The 24,934-nt window shown below is 33.6% G+C and overlaps 1 protein-coding gene across 7 annotated transcripts in view; it reads left to right on the forward strand.

Annotated features, from left to right (window-relative positions):
* The window catches only part of LOC118184793 (cell adhesion molecule Dscam1-like), a 1,226,874-nt gene that overhangs the window by 726,648 nt on the left and 475,292 nt on the right, over positions 1-24,934 (forward strand). For all 7 annotated transcript variants that reach the window (XM_085823248.1, XM_085823249.1, XM_085823251.1 and 4 more), the window contains 3 exons: positions 6,323-6,499; positions 17,133-17,280; positions 20,744-20,892. In XM_085823248.1, the coding sequence (XP_085679374.1) occupies positions 6,323-6,499; positions 17,133-17,280; positions 20,744-20,892 (474 nt within the window). The remainder of the gene's footprint in view (positions 1-6,322; positions 6,500-17,132; positions 17,281-20,743; positions 20,893-24,934) is intronic.

Here is a 24,934-nt window from a genome sequence, read left to right on the forward strand (position 1 = left end):
AACCACGGACCTCTGTATACCGGCCCAGCGTGCAGAACCACTACTCCACGACGGCACGCTAGGAAGGCGGGAGAAATACCTTATAGTATATGAAATAAATAGTAAAACAAATTCCAAATTCGGGCTTCCAGATGTCCATATTCGAGTGGAGGATTACGTTATTCAAAATTTGATGTCTCTAGGTACCGTTGTTTCTACACAGTGTGAGAAACACATTCATGCAGAATCGTCATTTAATTTCTTTAAATGTGATGCAGGGCTCTAACATTTGGGGGCAAAAATTTGAAAAGTGAAATGCCTTTTATAGTGAATCAACGCAAACGAAATCAATAGCACTTCTGGAAGAAATGCCCTTTTGGCTAAAACTATTCTGATCTCGTACTTAGCTAAGCCATATCAGAGTATCTTTCTGATATATCGACACAAATACGTAATCCCTTTCCTTTTAACTTAGTGATCCTCAAAAGTTTTGCCACATGCATCCCATTTCATCTTCGCTAGTCGATCATCCTCTCTTTTCAAAACTCAAAAAACATGCATTTAATTCAAATTAATATTTAATGTCCTTTACTAATTAAACAAGGAAAAGTATAGAAAATGTTACTTAGTACCAAATATTCAGTTCAAGCAGTTTGCTATATTCATAAACTAAAACTAAATAGTAGATAAAAAGTAAATAAAAGACTTATATCATTCTCCCCCTGAAACTATGTAATTCCGCCTATCTAAAAAACCCAGCTCTGATTGAAGTATTTGTATTTGATCTGTTGCAAAATAACTAGTCTTTCAATCCAGATTATTTTTTTAATGTGCTTTTCAAATTAAACAAGAAAAGTGTAGGAAATGTTGCTAAGTACCAAAAATTGAATAAATTATTTTGCTATATTCATAAACTAAAAATAAATACTTAACAGGTAAATAAAAGTCTAAGGGATAAGAACTTAAATTCTGCCTATTTGAAAAACGCAATTCTCACTAGAGTATTAGTATTTGATATGTAGCAAAATAACTCGTATTTTAATTCAGATTATTTTTTAATGTGCTTTACAAGTGAAACAAGAAAAAGTGTAGAAAATGTTGCTAAATACCAGAAATTGAACAAAAGTAATAAACACTCATAAACTAAAACTAAGTACTTAACAGGTAAATAAAAGACTACACGCATTCCCCCCTCCGAAACTATGAAATTCCCCCTGGCTGAAAACTCTTGTTTGATATGTAACAAAATAACTCGTACTTAAATTCAGATTATTTTTAATGTGTTTAACAGGTTAAACAAGAAAATGAATATAAAATGTAGCTAAGTACGAAAACTGAGTAAAAGTACATATTTTCCGGGGTATAACGCGCGTGTATAATTTCAAGCCACATGTTTTTCAATTTTAGGCATATTCGCCGTATAGAACGCACCCAATCCTTCACGAAGAAACCTAAAAGATGCTCAATGTTCTTCTCTTTTGAGTTCAATTATTCGAAAATTTGTCCTAGCCTTTCGCAGAACGGAAAACTGCACTACAAACGATAAGGGGAACAATATACAGTGGTGGCCAAAATTGTGGACACTTTTGGAAATTTTTATGTTTTTGAACTTTGTATGCTTATAGAAAACGTTACGTTTCACAAAATGCAAACTTGTATATATCATTTTAAAGAGACTTTTATAACTGAATTCAACATAAAACACAAAATTCCAATTATTTCCAATACAAAAAAGTTAAACGATAATAGTTATCGATATACATTAGATAGTGATGATCGCAGTGAGTTATCAGTACTTAGTAGGATACGCTTTATTTTTGATTACAACTTCACATCGATATTTCATTGAGCTGACAAGAGTTTTAAGCTCTTCTTTCGTTATTACGTGATTCCAGGAATAGTTCCCTTTTATTTGATGGGCGCCTCATTCGGACAAGAGGTTTCAAACGGTGCCACAAATTTTCGATAGGATTGAGGTCAGGACTGTTTTCTGGCCATGACAACAATTTAATGCTCTTTGTACGAAACCACACTTTCGATATTTTGGCCGTGTGGCAAGGAGCAGAATCCTGCTGAAAAATAAACGAAGCATTGTTGGGATAGAGATCTCTGATGGAAGGTAGACCTTTTGGTTCTAGAATAGTGTCAATGTATTTTCTGGCATTCAGTGTCCTATCGATGACATGAAGGCGACCAATACCATCTGCTGACATGCATGACCAAATCATAACACTAATTGGGTTCTTCACAGTTGCTTGAATGGAGTCAGGATGTAGCTCTTCTGCTATTCTACGTCTTACATATTTTCGTCCATCACTACCGAATCACGATATCTTAGTTTCATCACTCCATACAACATGTGACCACTGATCATCAGTCCAATTAATGTGTTCCTTTGCCCACTGTAGTCTTTTTTTCCGCTGCTGAAAATTAAGATAAGGCATTTTTTTGTGGAATTCTACCTCTCAGTCCAACATTTGTTAATCTTCTCTTGGTTGTTCTTGAACTGACAGAAACACCAGCATCATTCAGATCACTTCTGATGGCCGCTGATGACATTTTTCTGTCTTGGAGACATAGTCCTTTTATTCTGTCATCAATAGATGTGCTGCACCTTTTTCGGCCTTTTTCTTCTTTGTTCTTAGCCATGTATGAGAATCTGTTTGGTGGGATTCCTTTAGTGGTTCTGTGGGATCTTCTCGGTAATAGGTGAATTTCTTCTGTTTCAATTACTTCCTCTGTAATAGCATTTGGACAGAAAACTCTGATATGGCTTAGATTCGGCTCCTTATTATTCCATAGTTCATACGGTGTTTTCTCAACTGATCTTGATGGTAGCCTGTTTTGTAGATAGGTGGCTGTCATTACGGCTTCACTCCAAAATTCTCTTTTGAGTCCTGAATCGAGTAGCAGGCATCTTGTCATTTCCCTTAAGTATCGATTTTTTCTTTCTGCTCTGCCGTTCTGTTGCGGTGAATATGCTACGCAGGTTTGATGTTCGATTCCCTCTTCCTTTAGATAGTCTTCAATCTCTTTGCTTATATATTCTCCTCCATTGTCTGTTTTTAAGACTTTTGGCTTCTTTCCAAATTTGTTCTTCGTCGTGGTTACAAATTGTTTTAATTTGGAGATAGCTTCATCTTTTGTAGCTAGCAGATAGATCGTTGTGTATCTCGAATGATCGTCGATGAATGAAGTTCTTATCTTTTGAGGTCACTTATTCGAAAATTTGTCCTAGCCTTTCGCACAACGGAAAACTGCACTACAAACGATAAGGGGAACAATATACAGTAGTGGACAAAATTGTGGACACTTTTGGAAATTTTTATGTTTTTGAACCTTTTTGTGCCTTTTCCTTCTTTGTTTTTTATTAAATTTGTCTCCTGATATCGTAAACAAAACTTTCAGACTCCAGATGTAGTCACTGAACCACCCACCTGTCTTGCAATTTCAGTATAAGAAAGACCACTTTCTCGTAACACAATAATATTACATCTCTTTCTAGGTGTCCAATCTACTCTTTTATTTGATTTTATTGCTTCTTGACTAAATACTAAAAATTTTTACAAAAATTCCTACTTGTAATTGCAATGTATAAGAAACAGGTCCTCCTTCTACAGAACAAAGCAAAATGATGAATTTTTTCAAGTGTAAACATGATGTCAGCTTCTACTGGCAGTTACTAACATTTGATTGGTTCTCAGAACACGAGCAGTGATTGGCCAGGAAAGCTAGACATTACAAACCACTTCATAACTGTGTTTTTTATTTATATTAAAGTACAGATAACTTTTTTAGTATTGCAAATAATTGAATTTTGTGTTTTGTATTGAATTCAGTAAGAAATTCTCTTTAAAATGATATATACAAGTTTGCATTTTGCGAAACGTAATATTTTCTATAAGCATACAAAGTTCAAAAGCATAAAAATTTTCAAAAGTGTCCACAATTTTGGCCACCACTGTATGTGTTAAGTTAAATGCTTGAGAAAGTAAATAGTCTTGCAAAGATTGCATTCAATTCAAATAATGTTATTGTAGCGTTTCCACACAGGGGGGATATAATTTGGAGTAAGAATGCACTTCCAACCTGAATGAATTCGTGGAATTAGGAGTTAGATAGTATTTCTTTCTGTAGTCATTTGAAGTCGTGAAGTGAAAATCGAAAGCTTTAAAAAATCGCAATTGCTTTAGTTGCAATACATTTGATCCAGTACTCCTTTTTGTATTATATGGCTCTCGCGAAAAGAAACAAGCACGGTGCTGGTTTCAAATGCAAAACCATTCATTTTGCGAAAGAAAATGCAAATCGTGCTTCAGCAAGGGTGTTTGGTGTTGGTGAAAGATGCACCTGATGATGATGATGATGATTTATTTATGACAATGATGTGATAGTAAATTAACAATGATGTGAAGGCGAAATAGAATTCGATGAGTGCCTGAAGGAACGAAGACGGGCATGACGAACTTTTTATGCTATCCGATAATGAAGATTTTTGAGTTCATAAGGTATGTAATTTCTTTTAAATAAACAGCACATACTATAGATACATATAAAAATCTATTTTCGTTATGCTAAGTCCTTACTTTTAAATCTATTATTTTTGTACCCTGCGTACAACGCGCACGTGTAAATTTCAATCTTATTTTTGCATTGAAAGTGCGCGTTATACACGAGAATATACATCAGTTTGTTATATTCATGAACTAAATACTTAACAAGGAATTAAAAACCTTACCGCCTTCCCTCGTTCTGGCTGAAACTCCCAGATATAAGTAATGTAAAGATGTTTGATATGTAGCGAAACAAACTTATTTTTATATGAATAATAGCAGTTACACGACAAGCCTTCGTCTGGCTTTTAAATGTACTGGAAAATTGCCTAAAGAGAACACCAAGCTTTAAATTTAAAAACTGCGCAGAATTTTACTCTGCAGAAAAACCTTATTTTAAAAACAAAATTGAAAAAAAAATTATTACATGTAACAAAATTACAATGAAATTCAGCAATATCCTTTAATACAAATATTAATTATCCTAATAAATAAATTAACCAACTTCCCGTTGCAAAATCTTAAGAATTCAAGTAGTATAAAGGAAGTTAATAACTTCGTTTCCTAAAAAGTCATGCGAAGCCTTTTTATGTAATTAATTTTCAATCACGAAATCGAAGTTTTAGGAGGCAAAATTAAAGATGGGAAATTATATCCTCCTTCTTCTAAAACGAAAGCAGTAATTAACTTTCTAGAACCTAAATGTGTAAAAGATGTTCAAAATTACTTGGATTTAACTGGTTACTTCAGAAAATTTATACCTAATTATTTATTAATTGCAAAACCGCTTAGTGATTTACTGAAGGAAGATTCTAAATTTAAATTCGAAACTAAAGAACTTTATGATGCTAATGCTGACAGTTATGGTGCGGTTCTGTTACAGAAATCCTTAATTGATAATCAGGTGCATCCGATTTATTATGAATAAGATGACGACAGACGTTGAGCGTAAATATTCGAGCTATGAATTAGATGTTAAAGCAGTCGTAGACGCTCTTAAAAAATTCAGGGTGTACGTATTAGGCATACCGTTTAAAATAGTGACAGATTGTAATGCATTCAAACAAACTATGAGCAAAAAAGACATTTGTACTAAAATATTTAGATGGGCATTAATGTTATTAAAACATAATATAAAAAATTACAATGGAATAAGCAATAAATTTCATATTTTCAAGTGAAAACAGTCAGCAGTCCAGTATCCAAAGCAATGAATGAAAACTGTTGCCAAAACCCCATTTCTGAAAGAATGAAATTATTCAAAATGATGCGATAAAATCGAAAAAATAAAATTAAAAAAAATCTGCTTTTAAGTTTGAAAAAAATCGCTTCGAGGTGCACTGGCTCTTGTCTAGATGCACCAATTCAATATATACCAACTTTCGTAGCCCTGGGTCTATTAGCTTACGCGCAGTACAAACGAAAGTACACAGACAGACTCTTTCTTTTATTATATGCAGAGATACTTTGTTTAATTGATTTTAGGATAAAATACAATTTCTAGATACAAATTGTGGAACTGATGGATTGAAACGAAACCAAATGGAAAAATTTCAAAGCATCAGGGTGTAACAAGATAAAAATTAGTTATTAAAAATTACTGAAGCAGAAGCCATAGACGATATTTAAATGTCATTTAAACGTAATTTTTATTTTACTTTTACTGAAAAGAGAGAAAAAGTACATTTTTACATTTCTTTGTTGGCTTCTTCTTCTGTGTGTGTATGCATTCCCATCTCTAGAATATCATCAATACTATTCTTTCTTCTTTTATGTTTCATATGATTCAGGACTGAGCGGGAATAATGAATACCGAACTATTATCAGTAATCCTCACATTCAGACCCTGGAGAACGGATCTCTGGTGATCACAGAACTGGAGCTTTCAGATGCAGGTCATTATATGTGCCAGGCTACAAACGGTATAAGCCCGAGCTTAAGCTCAGTCGTTAAGCTCACAGTGCATGGTAAGTACTACCCTCAGTTTCCTTATGCTTACTTTTGTTGCTTCAGAGGATTTTAGTTTCCAAATATATGAAACTAAAACCTAATGCACAATGAAAGTATTAATGGTTTCACGAAGCAAGAAAACTAAGGATGATAATTTTCTTTTATATCTTTAAATGATTTACTAGACTTAATGCATTCATTGCTGCTATTAGTGTATTTTATATTTCCTATGAAAGAACACCCAGTGTTATAAACTCCATATTTTAATATAATTACTCTATTGCGTTTGGAGAAAATTTTCTCATTACTTTTTCCATTTGAAGCAAATTATTTCGTAAGAGTAAGCAGAATCAGTAAGCATAAAAAGAGCTAAGCACGCCACTTAATGATTATTATTCATTATCCGCAGCTTATAAATGTTTTACTATACTATATACATGCATTAATTTTTAGTTTGCTCATTATGAAGTGTTAAATATCAGCACGTAATAGTTGCTTCTGATTAAGAGAGATTCGTGCTATGTCTCTCAGAATACATTTTCAATTCCACTGTTGAATAGCTGAAGCAATTAGGCAATGTTATTTTGCCCCACCAATTAAAGTCGCTGAAGACTAGTAGTTAGGTCCAAGGTTCGAATCCCGCGAACGGGCTGCTGAATGAGTGTTTTCGTCATTTTTCCCATGTGTAAAGTGTATACGAGCCAGTTTTCCTTAAAAAGTCTTCCTCGAAGGTATCCCTCCTCTTAAGCAGATACCCTTCGAAGCTTTGCCGTAATCACGTAAACCAAACCAAACCAAACTTGTCTAACCAGTTTGTAGAGACATTAGGCAATTTTTGGAAGCAAGAAAGATGAAAAATTAGCAACGCTCTCATCGGGAGTCCAACCACGTACTTCTGCAATACGCGCCCGGCGTGCAGACCAGTACACAACGAAGGCATGCTAAGATGGCGGAAGAAACATCTTATATACTCACCCTTTTAAAGGATGACTGGGGTTTCTAGAGGACCCAATTACCAAATCCTGGGTGTGGAGAATCATCTTCCACCGCCCTTTTAGTCCGGGCGTCACTGTATAGACATTAGGTATTTTTTGAAAGCAATAAAGATGAAAAATGAGCAAAGTTCTCTCCGGGAATCGAACCACGGACCTCTGGAATACGCGCCCAGCGTACAGACCTCTACACTACGAAGGCATGCTAAGACGGCGGAAGAAATACCTTATAAGTTGAACAGTTTGACTGCATGTTTTTTCATTCTTCAACGGTAACATTAAAACGAGCTAATTTTCCTTTGGAAATCCTCTACATTGATTGAATAATTCGACGTGGCACTAAATTGAAACTCACTGAGAAAAAAATGATCCAATGAAGCTGAATTTTTTTCGTGTAATACAGGAAAAGATTGAATTTTACCAGTACTGCTATCCGATAACTTAACTGCACAGTAATTAAATTTTAGAATGATGTAGCGCATATGCAGTCAAAGCTTTAGATTTTTGAAAATTTGGCCGTTGAATCTGCAATTTGTGTAATAGTCACATTGTAGTTATAATACACATAATCACAAATCCTTTCCCTTTTCTTTCAAACGTTTTCTATATTACACGAAGAACTGTGAAATTTCTGAGATTTCTATACTGAGATTTATATTCGGAGATTTTTTTATACTAGATAATAATTCTGAATGGTATCCAGGCTTACATTAATTTGCTTGCTGCCTCGTATATCGAAATAAGAGTTAGAATTTATCTGTTGAAAAGTATTGTAACAGAGCAAAATACATTTTTCTAAATTTATCTTCTGCAGTACTATCAGTTAATGAGGGAAAAGACTATAAAATATTAAAACAAGACCACTATACATTAATTAATTACAGCGAAGCAATAGAGGTCTATTTACCAAAAAATATTACTTTGCGGCATGCAGAAAGTAATTTGCATATACCAATATATTTTAGCAATAACATATTCACTGCGAATACGTTATAATAAAATTAATTTGCGTTAATATATTCGTATGAAAATAACTCATACCACTTTTAATATAAGTTCATTATCAAGGATTTTTTATTAATGTTTCAGGTCTTTAAAACACCAACTAATAACATAACGTTATTTTCTTTGGTTTAAAGCTTACTATCATATGGTAATATATTAGTACATGCAGTAAATGTGCGGTGCTTTCAGACCAAAAAAATCTTTATTGCTTATATTACATTTAAACAATCTGTATGCTAGATAAGACTGAGATAAAAGCGTTATAAGCAAAATATCTTTATCATTGAATGCATACAATATGTTTTATTTTAAGAAAATGTTACTCACTCCTATTTTATGCCTGTGCTTTCAAAGAAAAAATGAACAGAGAATTTAAAAAAAAAAAAGCAAAATAGTTTCATATAACTAAACAAAAAATACAGAAATAACGGAATTTAAAAAATATTCATGAGACAAGTTATCATTTTTCACAATCACATTATAGGATTATGTTAATTTCAATAACAGTTAAATTTTGAGTTAAAGTTCCTTTCTTATCGATTCTTAACTTCAACTTACCACTTCCGGCCAGAACGTAGTTTTAGAATCACGTCTGAATACATAATGAGAAAGGTATTTAACCGCCGAGTTCTTCGGTCTTAAGGAGAGAGATACCAGGTATTCTGGCTGCATGCGTCCAACTTTTTAGGCTACTCTCTCGTAAACTATTATCACGCTGGGCCGTACTTTAGGCGCTTAATAGCTTCGCAGTCTATTAACGTTAAGGGGCCAACTCTGTTAGAATCATGATAGCTTCGGCTATATCTCTTTAGTTAAGATTAGTTTAGTATTATTATTAGTCTCTTAAGTTCAAGTCGAAGTGTCGGCTTTATTGTTATTTTAATGTACACTCCAAGACGGAGTTTTGTTAAACGTTAGTAGGAATAATAAAGGGTTAGTTTACCCTTCTATCTTGTTGTTTCCTGCCGCATGAACTCAAGCGATTATTCGCTTATATCACTTCTTAAGATTCTTCACTTCCAACAGTAACTTTACAAAGTGAGGAACTCTACAACATGAATGATAACACTTCTCCATAAACTTAATGATTAAAGCAAGTAAATTAGCATTGTGTTTTATTTAGATTCGTAAAACATCCATGGACGTTACTCAGAGCCTAATTGCACAAATCTAATTAGTCTATTCAAACACTATACCGTAAATATTGAATAGCATTAAATTCAAATGCCATCTCCCAGGACATTTTATGTACTCGGTATATGAATAAAAATTTTCATGCCTATTTTGGAAGATGCTACCCTTCATTTTCAACGCGTTGTCAAAAGTAAAGCATCAGAAAAATACAACAGAAAGAAAGTTAATCGTGCAAAATACACAACTCTAATGTCTGCACTACATTTCTGTATTCTTCTTCGTTTTGATGGGAATTTTAAGCTAAATTTTCATGAACTACTGAAGCAAAATATGTTTAGTTTTATATTTTTTCAAAGCAGAGAACTACTTGAGCAATAATATGGAAATACTGAATCAGATACATAGCTATAACGCATGGTTAACTTCAATGTCTCACTTTTTATTTAATGCCAAAGTGTGTACACTGAAGAAAACGACAGCTTTAAAGACGGGAACTTTGCATAAATCTTTGCAATTAGAGAAATTTCACATTAATACTTCTCACATTCATTTTAAGTCCTAATAAAAATTAAATAATATAGTCATTTAATTCTGTTATCATTATTTCTAAGGTTATATTTTATAGTTTTCCAGTGTGTGTTGTAGAAACATTAGGTCATTTCGAAGCTGGAGACATGCAAAATGAGCAATGCCCTCGCCGGGACTCGAAACCGGACCTCTCGAATACACGCCGAGTGTGCTAACCATTACACCATCAAGGCATGCAGAAAGGAGGGAGAAAATATGAAAATTATTAACGGTGAGCGCAGGGCAGTGGGAATTTGTGGATGATTTTTGCTTTTTATTGCCATCACTGTTTGTTCTATTTATTTTTACTATTTTTTTTACGTAACCATTGTTTGTGTTGCTGTTCACGTTTTTTTGTCTTTGCTGTTTGCTTTTGTCAAAATATTTGTATTTGTCCTTTTCCTTCACTTTTACGTTTTAATTATTACTCACGCATAATTATTTGACATTTTACCTATTTCCCTTTATTGAATTGGGCGTGGCCTGTTATGAACATGATACCAACTTGTTTGGTTAGGTGGGTGGGGCTGCGCCCGATGCTGGCACTTAATACCTGTATACTCCCCCTTTTAAAGAGCGACTGGGGATTAGGATACCCAATTGTCAAATCCTGGTGATGAAGGATCATCATCCACCCCCTTTTAGTTCGGGCGCCACTGTAGACACATTAGGTATTTTTAAGCATGAAACATGAAAATGTGCAGGGCCTTCGCTGGGACTTGGACCTCTCAAATACGCGCCGAGTGTGCTAGCCATTACACCACGAAGGCATGCGGAAAGGAGGGAGAAAATACCCTATAGTATACTCGCGTGTTTCTCTCAAAAGTTATGCGAGGGATTACGTACTATGGGTAAATGTAACACTAAAAACGAGCACTAAAAGCAAACTAGTAAGTAGTAATTGTTACGATATGAGACCATCAGGTATTTCACAACGAAATTCTTTCATAGTTTTCAAAAAATTGAAAGCATAATTATCTATAAATAAAGGATATATGCAGTAATAAAGATGGGTATTTTGAATATATTGCTTTTGAACATTCAAACTATTATTCTGTGGTAGAGATATGACTGTGAAATTACTTTATTTTGAAGATAGGGCCATATCACAAATTTTAAATATCATGCTATTCAAATCCAAAAACACTGATAAAAGTGTAATACAAAGCTTGAGATATTTAACAATGATTTCATTTAATAATTGCAGTTTCATATAATATTAAAATTTCTAAAAGAGTTTTGCTACTCAAAACCCTCAGATGCAGAGTTTTAAAAGTGAACAAGCTGCAGGAGAACACTTGGATTGACTACCACAGCTTCCTTAATTTCTTCTTAAGAGAGTGTTTCTTTCAACTAATATATAGCCCCATGAGATCTACCCAACCTGTCAACGAAGCAGTATATGACGCCGCTAGCGATCCTCTTAAGACAGCGAAATGCCTCCTCTTTGCAATTTAAGAGGACAAGAAGCTTTAAAGGCTTTTCTCTCTTACATTCCTTCCGAAAATCCGAACTTGAATTTCCTGTGCTTTCCAAACCGTTTCGCCCGTTCACAATAGTTACTGCCGAGACATTTAACGGACTTTTTGGTAATATTAGAGCTCACGGCACACAATGTAATACTGCGGGGATATTTAAGATCTCACTGGATTGGGGCTTTCCGGGATATTGCTCGGTTTATGGAGTTTATATCTTCCAGGCGTGGAAATTTCATTGTCTGGCTTTCCTCCGTCGCTGTCTTCAATGCGGAGTGCAGGTTTTTAAATATTTAGAGCTAAAATCTTGAAGGAAATGGAAATTGTTTGCTATAATGAGATGTTCTAGTCTCTATCAGGGATGAAGTGTTATGAGCAAAAAATAATGACACTAGAAAATGTAAAATCTTACAACAGATTTTACAAGATGTATAATCTCCTCAACTTTTGCATTTCTTTATTTTCTTGAGTATTATTCTTATAGATTTTTTATTTCTTGAAGTGTAACAGAGCCATTTGCATATATTTATTATTTTATTACTGTGCAAATCAAAGTGATCCAAAGAATTTAAAAAATGGTGATAAACTAAACCTAGGTTATGAAGTAATAAATATTCATGCAGAAATGTAAACATTGCAAAATCCATAACTGATAGTCATGTATTATTAAACAGCAATCAATACATGTATGCAGCGTTTATTAAGACAGAAATCAGAAAACAGTTATAAAAGCAAGATCTAACAACTTAAATAACCAACAATATCTAACTTTTGGCTTTGCGTTTCTCAAAATTTTATGCTAATTAGCCCAATGAGCGTTAGCCCAGAAGGGGTTATTAATTTTGTTTTGGCATTTTGCGTTCGTTCATGTCGATTCACTTTTAAAATTGTTGCCACCAAACATTATAGCCCTGTGTTATATGTAAAGTAATTAAATAATGAAGTATCTGCATAAATGTATATATAAACACTTTAACAAATTTTTATTAATAAACTCAACGATTTCAAAGCGAGCAAAGGGCAATACTGCACGAAAAAAAGAAAAAAATTCCTATCCCTAGCTCGCGAGAGTGTGTATCGGAAATTCTAAAGATATGCTCATGCGATATTACTGTTGAATTGAATTGTATGGTTTAAGTGCGAAGACCATGATATTTAATAAACAAACGTAGCAGACAAAACGTTAAAAGAACGCCCATTTGGGCATAATGTAAAATCTGAAAGCTTTCAGATTTTTTTATTTTTTTTAAACTTTTTTTATGAATTTTTTATAAATGTGCAATTATTTTGTAATCATCTGAATACAAATCCATTCGAAATTCAGTAGGTATGGTTTAATGTGATAACGCTTATTCAGAATTACTTTGATAACACTAAACTATGAGAAATATATGTTCTTCAAAATGTCAGTGGAACTTAACTAATTTAATATAAATATAACTAGAAGAGTATAAACATGTACACAGTAATCTAATTACGAAACGTCTGCAGCTGTTACACTTGAGTTCATTCATGGTGTGTTTTTTACACTTCTGGAAATATGTAACCCATGTTGCACTCGATATTCGGTCGGCATGTCAACATTTATAGAATACACACTGATTTCATCATTATCTTTTTCAGGAATTTTAACACTTGTATTGATTTGTTTTAGAAAGCTATTGACAGATATTTTTCATCATTATTGCTTAAATTTCAATTTGATCATTTTTATCAAAATTCTATTTTTTTATTAAATTCCTGACCTGCTTCACCTTTCACTATTTCATCATTTATTAAAAAGTTGTTATGCATAAAATAGTTATTTTTCTTTGAGACGCGATTCTAAGACATGCACCGTAAATGCGGTGTACCAATTAGGCTAGTTGTTTTTGCAAATTTTGCAGTTATATCCATATCTTCCATAAGGAATTATGAACGCTCATTTCACGGCAGTAGTATTCTATCATCAATCTAATAATCCTTTGGTCACAGGGTGATTTGTGATTGTGGAAAATATGCAATTTCAATATACATCCTTTGTCAGAAGAATTCCAGAGCAAAGGTCGCAAAAAAATAGATCATTGCATTAACCAAGTAATGATCCGAGCCGCTATCAAAGTAGTCCCCCTTGGCTATCTGTATACAACTGTCAACATTTCTGGAGGTCTTAAAAGCAAGCAGGGAAATTTGTGATCTTTCCTTTAAGCATCCTTTTATGTTTACATTCCGATTTTGCTTTGATTAAAGAACAGCATTTGGTTGATCTATTCTTGAAAGCTGGTCAAAGAAGTCTGACAAGACGACTTTATCTCTTAAGTTTTCCTCTTATGACATCTTTTATTAGTCTTTATGATGAAGATAACCAACAACATTAAAAAGATGAGCACTTCCTAAAGTGGAACCTTCATAAAGGTCTAAAAGTCAAGCCATGTCAAAGAGGATTTTTTCCTCGAATAAACGAGGCCGTCTAGAATTAAACAGCTGCCCAGATGGTATAGTGGTTAGGGAAGCCGACTGCGATACCAGAGGGCTCGGGTTCGAATTCCTGAGAAAGCATGGTTGTAACTGTGTAACTGTCCGTCTCTTCATAGGAGGCAAAGCTGGCCCACCCTTGTTCCTTGTTCCACTTATGCCACGATTATCGTGCAAGAAAACACGACGTGTTACGGCTCTCTGATGTAATTTCGATGCGACACATGACGATGGAAGCTCCGAACTAATGAGCCCTGGCTGGGCGTAGAGGCGAAGGTAGACAAGAGGGCGTGACCATTGTCACGTAAGAAGCAGCAATTCTGTTGAATTTCATTTGATTGGTCCGCGAAGCCTGCAGGTAGGTGTGCACTGTTATGTGATGAGGAGAAGTCATCTGATAGGATCTTGCATACTTCTTGAATTGCTAAAGCAAACTACAAGAAAGTTCAAACTAAAAGAAAGTTAAGCTATGTACAATATTTACACTATTTAAAAATTTTGTGAAGTTTCAGAAAAGTCGGTTAGTAACCACAGTTTCCATATCAAGTGAGAAAGTTCAGGTTTAGCATATGAGCTTTAAAGGGTCGAAGGTAGCGGTCTTCGTTAAGTAACTCATAACGAAACATACAAAAATCGTTCAGAGTTTCGTAGTTCATGAATTTGGAGAAGAACCGCTCGTTAGCCTTTCTCAGGAATCTGTCTATATAAGGTGGCTCATCTGTTAGGTGCCTCCATAATAAAGTAACCACCAATTTCTGGCCTTAGTACTAGCCAACCCCAAGTCGGCTGAAGGGCCGCCATGGGGGAGGGAGGAAAAAGAAGTAAACTTCGTCAGTCCAATCGATCTTCCTAAAACTTGGAAAGCGGGTTCTTTTGTGCATGGTTGACTTATAATCAAGCTTATAATCTTACATAACAACGTTTCATTGCCGTCTGGCAATTTCTGTACTATTTTTCCATCTTATTTGGCGGAATTACTTCAGTTTAAGAAACTAACATTTTCATCACATTAAACGACTTGTTGATCACAATAAGCAACGTATTTTCCAAGTTTTTGTATACCAACGAGTGAAACATCAATAATTCAATAACAATTTCCGAATTATAATGTTAATCGCGATCACACAGCAGCCTCTTTTGTAATTTATACAAAGGTTTTAAAACATCTTAGCTAGTTTACTGAAGTTCATACTGTAGCATATATTTCTCGTATATTTGCATACCATGTGTGGATTTCAAAATATGAAATTATTAGTTATGGTATACATAATATATATTATCATACTTCAATGTATATACGATGACAATAAATACGCATTATGTATTGTAATTATATATACCATTATTATATAATATTATTTATTAAAACTTTCCAGATTAAATATTCTATAAATGATGTTATTTCTATATTTGGCTCCCTTATGCAATTTTATTTCAATTTTTAAAAACCGAGATTTTTGTTATGTGTAACTTTAAATATAAATCAAATTTAACTGTTCATAGTAGTCACAGATAGTTTTGGTAAGCATTGTGAAAGCTTAACTACAGATTAATTTTCTCTCTTTCTGAAAGTTAAAGGATTTTAAAATAGTACTATGTCTAGATTGACTATCATGAATTACTCTATTAGCCTATGTACACAAATGCAGTCACGAGATAAACTACTCGTAGTTTTAATTTTTTATATTAAATAACAAATGGATCATTATAGGGAATCTATCACAACATTTTTAAATAATATAATTTTAAATTTCAGCATTTATGAGAATATTCATTTTCTGTATTTTAAGATTAAAAAAACTAAAAATGCGAGGCTTGCTTTTTATATTTCTGGTCTAATAATCAAAAAAGAAATGTTTATGATCGAAATTGGTTTTATTGTTTTGCAAAATATTCTGCAACACACTTTTACATGCGCTTGAACCAATTTTCGAAGCACTTTTTCCATTCCGATTGAGGTAACCCCCAAACACGTGTTTTGCATGCTTCAACCGCTTCTTCGTGTGTCGCAAATAGCTGACCACGTAATTTATTTTTGATGTACAGGAATAAAAAAATAATTCTTTGGGTGCCAAATCAGGGCTGCACAGCGGGTTACCTGTCAATTCGATGCTTTGGCCCGTCAAAAATTCCTTTGTTGAGCCGATGAGTGAGAGCTCTCATTACCATGAAGAACCTCCGATGACTTCTGGCAAACAAACTGATCATGTGCCACTCGGAGTTGACCTGGACAGTGACTCTGGACTGTAACCACCACTGTCGCTACGTAATCGGTAATACCGAAGAAACAGGCAACCATTTGCTTCGATGTGCTTCTTCTGCGAACAACTTTTCTTGCATTTGGCTCGCCTTGGAAAACCCATACTATTGACTGTTGTTTTGTTTCGTGCTGATATGCATAGATTCATGATTGATCACCTATGTAGATGTCATATATAGCCTTTGATGCACTACGAACGTTTTTATCCAATTTATTTATTTATTTACTTTTTTGCACCAAGCGACACTGAATTCGTTCTGAAGTGAACGTCGACCATGATTTAATTCGTTATACCGGTTTCTTTTACAGTGCTATAGGATAGTGCTTTATCGCTGTATAAAGAATTAAGTTCATCGAAGCACTCTTGTCTTGCTAATCCACGTCGAAAGTTATGAAAAATAATCGCACGGAAATGTTCACGAGCCAATTCCATTTTTTGCCAGAGGTGAATTTTTCAATTTAGTGTAAACAACAATCAAAATATTCTGGGGAAGGCATGGTTATAAATATTAAACATTCGATTGGGATAGCCTAGCAATATTTACTGTTGCCAAGGCCAGAAATATAAATCGCAACCTTCGTACATAGATTCTGTGCAGTTCTGCTTAAAGTAGTGAAAGATGTATTTAATCATTAAAAAATATATAATAATTTTTCATATATCATGTACAGTATGCTTATTAAATATTGATAACTAAGCTGCCGGCATTTAACATTTACTTAAGGGTGAGAATATTGGGTAATTATTTCCTTTATTTTTCAGTTCCTGCCCATTTTAAAGTCAAATTTCAATCAGCAACTGTGCGTAAAGGAGAAACAGTTCACCTTAAGTGCATAGCTTATGGAGAAAAACCGTTAACTTTGGTATGGACGAAAGATCGGCAAATATTTAACATGAGATCCGAATCAAGGTGAGTATTTTTTTGGGGGGGAGGGGGGAAGGAGAAGAATCATGAATATTCAACAGAAGATGCAAGTGAAAGCAAAAGATGAATAAAAATTTACTAACAATTATTTCAATATCTTGAGGCAGGAGAAAATAAAAACTTTATTTGTATACACTTAATTCTTTTATATGTGTTGGGTCTGCAAGTAACAAACTAACAGTGATATACAAGATGCATGCAACATTTTATTTTTCATATTTTTTATTCTGCTTTATTCCTTCAATTTTTAATGCTTATATTCTTGCACAACTAAGTATAGCAAATAATTACATCCCTTTCAAAATGAGTAGGATGTGACATTTTTCACAAACTTGCTTCACAACTCTTCATTTTCTCACCGCCAAAAATTGGTACTTTAAGATTTACTCATAGTGAATTATATGAAGTTCTTGAATTCTCATATGCATTACAAACATGTGCTTTAGCTCTTGAAGAGCAATTGATAATATCATGTGTTCACGTTCATATCCGGAATAGAATTTAAACGATCCAAAAATTGTTCGTTATCATCTAGAGGGTTTCTTTTAATTTTAATCTACTTGTATCAATTTTTTTTCACTGTTCAAACATTGTGACCTTTGATTCTTTATGCCCTCCCCCATCGAAATGGATTTGTTAAGTCAAAACAAAAGTCTCGCCAGTTTATTTCTGGATTGTTTTGGTGTTGGGTAAACAGTTGCTGAAATTTCTCAGCACGGAAATTTAAAGCTCTTCAAAAGAATTTCTTAATTTTTCTCATAATTCTGAGCGCCATCAAAAGATTCCTTTGCAATTAGTTTTGTAACAAGGCTTGCAATTAATTTTGTAACAGAAGACCAAAAATATAAACTAGCCATTTTGAAATCGGTACCTTCAAAGAGGTTAATTGCCTTTGAAACAAATAATAGAAAATAAATTCATATCGGCTGCACTTTTTCAGCTTTAACTTAGGGCTGTGTGCGTCCACAGAAGATAAGGTTGCAGACTCCGCTTTATTAGGAATAATGCTGCCTTGTAGTTTTATTTTCTTCAAGTTAAACAGCCGCGTATTTTCTTTTTTCTGTTCAGTACGCTGTTCTAATTCCTCTTTATCATTTAATTATGAAGTTTAACTCCTTCACATCCAATCCGCCCGACACGGCCCTATATTGAAACAACCAGAACCGCCCGAAAACGGCCGAGATTGTAATCTTCTTTTTTCCCCCCTCCCTAAGGTATGCAGTAAGCAGGTGCACTTTTCCCAAAAGCATTGCATCAGTTTACTGCAGACAGCTTGTCCTAAGAGGTTTTTTTTTAATCTTTTGTTTGGTCGTGACATTTCGTTGTTGATTCTTTTGTGGTACAGTGTGTTTTTAAGCTTTAAACAGCAATAAAAGAGTAGTTTAAAAATTTAAGGATTATATTTATTTTTAAACAATTTATTCCTTCCTATAAAAATAACGGAAATAAAATCTCAGTCGTGATCATAGACAAAGCCGGAAAGGCTTGTTGATCTGACCTTCAGAATAGTTTTATAAAGAACGGGGTCAAAGGCTAATGGAATCTTTGTTAGAAAGTACAAAGGATGTCAGTGGAAATCTTCACACCTATGTTCTGCGTTAATGGACTGGGAGGGGAGGAAATTGCTGTGAAACTGGAAAAGTATTTCGGGCGGTTCGGGTATTTTGAGGATACAGCTTAGCGAAGGGTCTGGATTTCAAAGAGTTAAACGTTTTTCGTACTCGGAGTCGTAATTATTTGAAAATGCTTTAGTATTAGCAAATACTGTATATTTAGTTTTCCATATTGTGTTTAAGAATTCAATTCTGTACATTATTTCAAATTCCAAATTTGCATCGATTTTAGCGTTTTGCACGTGTGTTAATGTTTATCTTTTAATGAGCATCTTTGTAATTCCAACTTTCCTATTTTGCTGTTTATTTCAAGGTCTTTATTTCTATCGTTTCCAGATGCTCCCTGCCACGCTAAAGCAATCATGTTTGCCTATAAATTTCCATTACCATGCGGCGGTCCACACAGAGATAAGAAAATCGTGCGTCCGATCCCCGCAAGTCGCTGTTTCCAAACTTTCATGATCTAGCTGACGACATAGTCTGTCATCGCAGACACAGTAATTCGATCCAGTTGACAATACAACAGGCATAACTTCATGACCAGCGTCAAGAGATTTCAGTGTTTTGCACTGTGTCTGCCGTCAAAACCTCTCTATTTCACGAGGGCTCATGAACCAATAATCTTGTTTTTCCTCTGATATCCTTTCAGATATAACGAATCAAAGGATGTAAAATATTATTGAAAAGTTAAGGAGGCGTGGCTAATTCAGTCTGCAGATTTTTTTCCAACCGAACACACGCCAGAATGAGAAGCGATGCGTCAACATAATAATTTCCAAAGAATCATAATTTAATAATAAATTCTAAGGTATTAATGTTTTTGTGTTTATAAATCTTAACTCGCTTTTAGAAAATGTTTAATACATATGACTGCCACATTCAATATTTCTTATGAGGTACTTCGTGTCCTTTTCCAGATGAAGAGCCGTCTTTCCAGGAAAAAAGAAAATGTAATTAACCCTTAAATGCATGTGGTTGTCATTTGGCAACATACGCATGTTTAGTCATGTAAATCAAATCAAAACAAATTTTAGCTTACTGTATAGTGTAACCAATTAGATGCATACTGTGTACGTATATAGTTTTGAAAGCTTCAGTGTGGTGGCACCACTGACGATGTAACAGCCATTATCGTGGGAGCTGATGCGTAGGATGGGGACATCATTTATGGTTACGAATTTTTAGTTTTTTGTTATTTTGATGTACTCAAAGTTTTGAAACTGTTTAAACAAGTATATAAGGTATGTATTATTACATAAAATTGCTATTACATATTTGCCTATCATATTTTGTTTTGGTAAAAGTTAATAATATTTTTTCAAAAATTGGAAAAAAAGCTTAGTTTAGATTTTTTAGTATGTTTCGTATTTTATTTGACATCAACTCTAATATATTCTTGACTTTAAAAATAAAAATAAAAATACAAATTCATGCACTTAAGAGTTAAAATATTCCACACACTTAAAATCGGTTATTTTATGCAATTCTTTTATAACTACTTCATCACATGTTTCACATTCATTTAAATACACAATTTAAAAATATTTAATGATTTTTGGATAAAACGATATTTCTTTAACTCTGTGTCTAAGTATAATTTTAGTTCATCATAAAGATGCATTATTTTTTATTATTCTGAAGTTTTATTATACTAATATTTGATAATACTAAGTTTAAAATTACTTTTTGTGCTATCTCACCACGCAAGTTTCAAAGCATAATTCCGACATATTATATATAAAACAGACATACATATATTGCAAACAATAAAAAGGGCTTTTGTATTTCTCCTGTCTTATGCATAGTAAAAAGGAATTCTTTCAATTAATATTTAGATACAGCGAAGTTCAGAAAGATCAAGACGATGGTGTAATATCAGAAGTTACGATCATCTCCGCTGACCGAAGAGATTCAGCCTTATTCAGTTGCACTGCATCTAATGAATTTGGAAGAGACGAGACTAATTTTCAAGTAGTTGTTCAAGGTAGCATATAGAAACTGCATTTTATTTATCTACTTATTTTATTTACTTTTTAACTGTACTTATAAACTGCCATGCAAATATAGCTGCAACCATCTACATTTTCGGTCCATGGGCAGCAATATGCAATAATTTTAAGCTTTTCAGGAATTTCAGGAATATCTACTTTCGAGCGTGTCATGAATCTATTTTAGCGTTTTGTATCTGTGTTTATGTTTACCTTTTAATGAAGTAATGAAATTCAATGAGCTAATAATCTCATAAATGCCTTTCTTTTCAAAACGCTAAGGAGAATTTAGTTTCATTGATTTCACATGACGTTAATTCCATTCATGATTTGGTAATCAAATAAATATTTAGATGCGTAAATATTTGATAATTTTTTATATAATCTTTGATAAATTTTCTGTTGGTGTTACTTTTGAATTTTAAATGAATGTCCAATTGATATTTTTTTATTGAAGATTTAACAGTGGTTTAATATTTACAATTTCGTTTGTGAAATTCGTCGTAATTGCAGTTGTTATAAGATTAGTAGTTGCACTGCTTGGAACCATCTACTCTTAACTCTTTGAAAGCCAAAGCCTTCCCTAACCTGCATGTTAAAATACGGAACCGCCCCCTCGAAATGGTTTTGGAGAGTCACAACAACTTCTTCCCCTCCCCATCCAAACATTACTGTCAATTTAATACGATCATTCCTGTCTGAGATTATGGTCAGAAAACATCTACAACAGGTATGTAAAAAAACGTGTAGTCAGAAATCAAACCATGGACCTTAGAGTTACAAACTGAATATACTAACTACTATTTTTAAGGACTTAAGAAATGTTTTTAATTCTATACATCATTTCCCTTCTCCCTCTATAAAATTCAAAGGATTTCTGGGATAAAATGAGAGATACAGAGAACATGGCTGAAGTAAATAGATCACTATTCAGTGATCCTAATTCTGTTAGGAAAATTTTTAACTTTGATAAATCCAAATGAATCTCATAAAATTTATTACATAAATATCTGATGTAGACACTACATGATTTCCTCGTACGAGTTATTAAATTACCGATATTTTTGACGCACTTCATTTAAACTTCATTACCTCAAGTTTCATTAGAAATATATTTCTAATTCAATCAATTCAGTTCTCGCTTCGCGACAAGATAAAAATACGTAAAAACGCAATCTTCATTACAAATTTTAAAATACAGAAAAACCTTAAACACCAAAGACAGAAACAGTTAAAAAGCATTTACAACTAAAATTAGAGTTTCTACATAAAAACAAGCAATTCGGCCTACAGACAGGAGGAAAAAATTTTCGGTACAAAAAAATGAGCGTTAACTTTTGTTCCCACTGGACAAAAAGACACTGGATTTGGTGCACGAACTAACTTAATTCACTATCCTACTAAGAGAGTGGCAATACGTGATAAAAAAAGGCGTAGCAATGTTAATGGTAATAATGGTTTGTATGGGACATAAATACCATATCAATGAAGAGGAATGCTTGGAATACTAAAATGCTGAATCTGCAATGAATAGAAACCTTGGCAGTCCAGGCGGATTAAATTCCATTTTTATTTAAACTGACATTTATAGCCACAATTGACTTGAAACTTTAATCGTGCCTATTCCTAGAGCATTTACATTTTTGATACTGACTGGGATTGAGATGGGAGGAGAGCACAGAGAAAAAGAGTCATTACAACAAGAGAGGCAGCAAGAGGGCCAATAAAGTGCTCAATTATCCAAAATGGAAGTTCGCCAAGAGGAAGGTTTTGGTTTAGGTTAGAAAGGTTTCAGTTATCAAAATTCCGAGTTCAGGTTCCCAATTACCTACGCCATAAGCGTAACGCAACCCATGTGTCATAAACTGATCTAAAAAGGAAGCAGTCCAGGAAAATTATTACAATTTTTTTATCCAGAGAGGAAATATTAAAATTAAAAATAAGGAATTAAAAGCCTGTTGCTAAATTGAGTTACAAAGCTGATTTGCTTATCTTTTATCTTACACACATATATATGTAATAATTCTGAATGCGCAGTCGAACGCTGGAACTCTTAACAGCTTTCGATGTCAGTCATGTCTGTGGTTAAGGCATACAGATGAAGGCAACAAAGCTGAATTTCGACAAATCACCCGTCTTTATTTTCACACATATATAATTACTTGGACAGATACTTACTCAATCATAATTAAATACGATAAATTTCTATGTACATTGCTTTCTAACAAGAAATGACGTAGTTAGTTAAGAAAAGCCACGCGATGTTGATAGAGCAGCAATGGAAAAAGGGAATTTATTGTGCCAAGATTACTTATACCAAGTCTGAGGTATAAGTAGAGCTAATCTGTGATTGGTTAATATTAGTTTAGATGCCCTTTTCCAGTAGCATTACATAACATCGAATTTGGTAGAACAGATAAATTTAGGGGGAGATCACTAAATCTAGAATGTTACTTTTGAGGTCGCCAGTTATTTTTTAAAGCAGCTATCGTATTTTGTTATATCTTACGAACACACACACATATATATTTATAATATAAAAATATGTAAATCAGTTTTAATTTAATTTATTTAATTAAATTTTAATTTATTTAGCCTTTAAATTCCTCTTTTTTTTTTTTTTGGTTTGGTTATTTCCTCTTTATTCTAAAAATAACAATAACATTTCTGGGCTGCGCCATTTCTAGATTAATCTATGCCACAAAGCTTGCGTAATACTGATTACGTACTTAGTATTTAGAAATCCAAACTCTGAGAACTGAAAACTTCCTAACCTAAACGAAAACACGAAAACCTTCCTCTTTCGTAACCTGCCATATTGGAGAATTGCGCACTTCGCTTATATCTCTTTTACTGATTGAATGCCATTTCATTTCGATGTGCTCTTTTCCTATCGCAATAATATAAAATGCAAATGCTCTGACGCAAGATTAGAGTGCCAAGTGAATTGCGGCCACATATGGGAGCTTAAATAAAAATGGAATTCAATGTTCCTCGACTGCCAAGTGGATTGACATTGTGAAAAATCCCTGTGGATCGGCATTTCAGCATTCTATGCCATCAAAATTCTTGCTCTTACAGATTCAACCGTCTACGCTGTACACCATCAATATTACAAAGCCTGTTCATTACAGAAAATGAGGATTGTACTTGTGTCATACCTACTATATTTGCTACATATCTATGAAAGTCTGTGACATGCTTATTTTAAATTCCTGCCTTCATAATCGCTCGCTAGTGTTCTGCTCAGTATCTACGCCATCAGTATTTCTGAGATTCTTCGTCTCAGATCATACATCAGTATTTCGAATTTTTTGATGCGGCCGACTGCAACGAAAAATGGCGGTGCACAACTATATGTTATACTAGTCTCATATACAAAATTTCAACGCTATACGGCTGATCAGTTTTAAGTGATACGAGATATATGCATACGTACAAATGTACAGACGTCGCAAAAAACAAATTATATTCCGAATCCATTTTAGAACTATTTTATAATCCGTTTTGGAAAACTAAATCCTTTTTTCTGCCTGTACGTACAGGTGACACTCCAAAAAACGTTCAAATGAATTAGAGAACGATCAGAATAGATATTTTCGTTGAAATTTGATACAAGGAAGTAAATTATATTTCCATTACATGTTTCATATCTAATATCTTCTACAGAAGTATTTTTGTTGAGTAAGGTAATACAAGTATAATATACACAAGTTTAGGTACAAAACTTATAAATAATAACTTATAAATAATAATAAACTTATAAATATAACCAGTTTTGAGATCTTATTTTATTACTTATATTCGGGCTGTATAAATATATAATCCTATTTTCCAACCAATTTTCTTAATATACACAAGCCTTAACTGGATTTTTTGGAAAACAGTACAACTCCTCGGGAAATACACGAGGAATCCCGAGCAAGAAATGCTTTACGGTTGAAAAATTCCACTGCATTCCCTTTAATTTGTTTAGTACAGTACATTTAGTTCCTTTTCCTAGTGTGCTTAGCCAAAGAGAAATACCACTAAGAAGTA

The sequence above is a fragment of the Stegodyphus dumicola genome, chromosome 9 (assembly GCF_044657685.1).
Source record: "Stegodyphus dumicola isolate Sdum_Otavi_A_Nest chromosome 9, ASM4465768v1".
Classification (NCBI taxonomy): Eukaryota; Metazoa; Arthropoda; class Arachnida; order Araneae; family Eresidae; genus Stegodyphus; species Stegodyphus dumicola.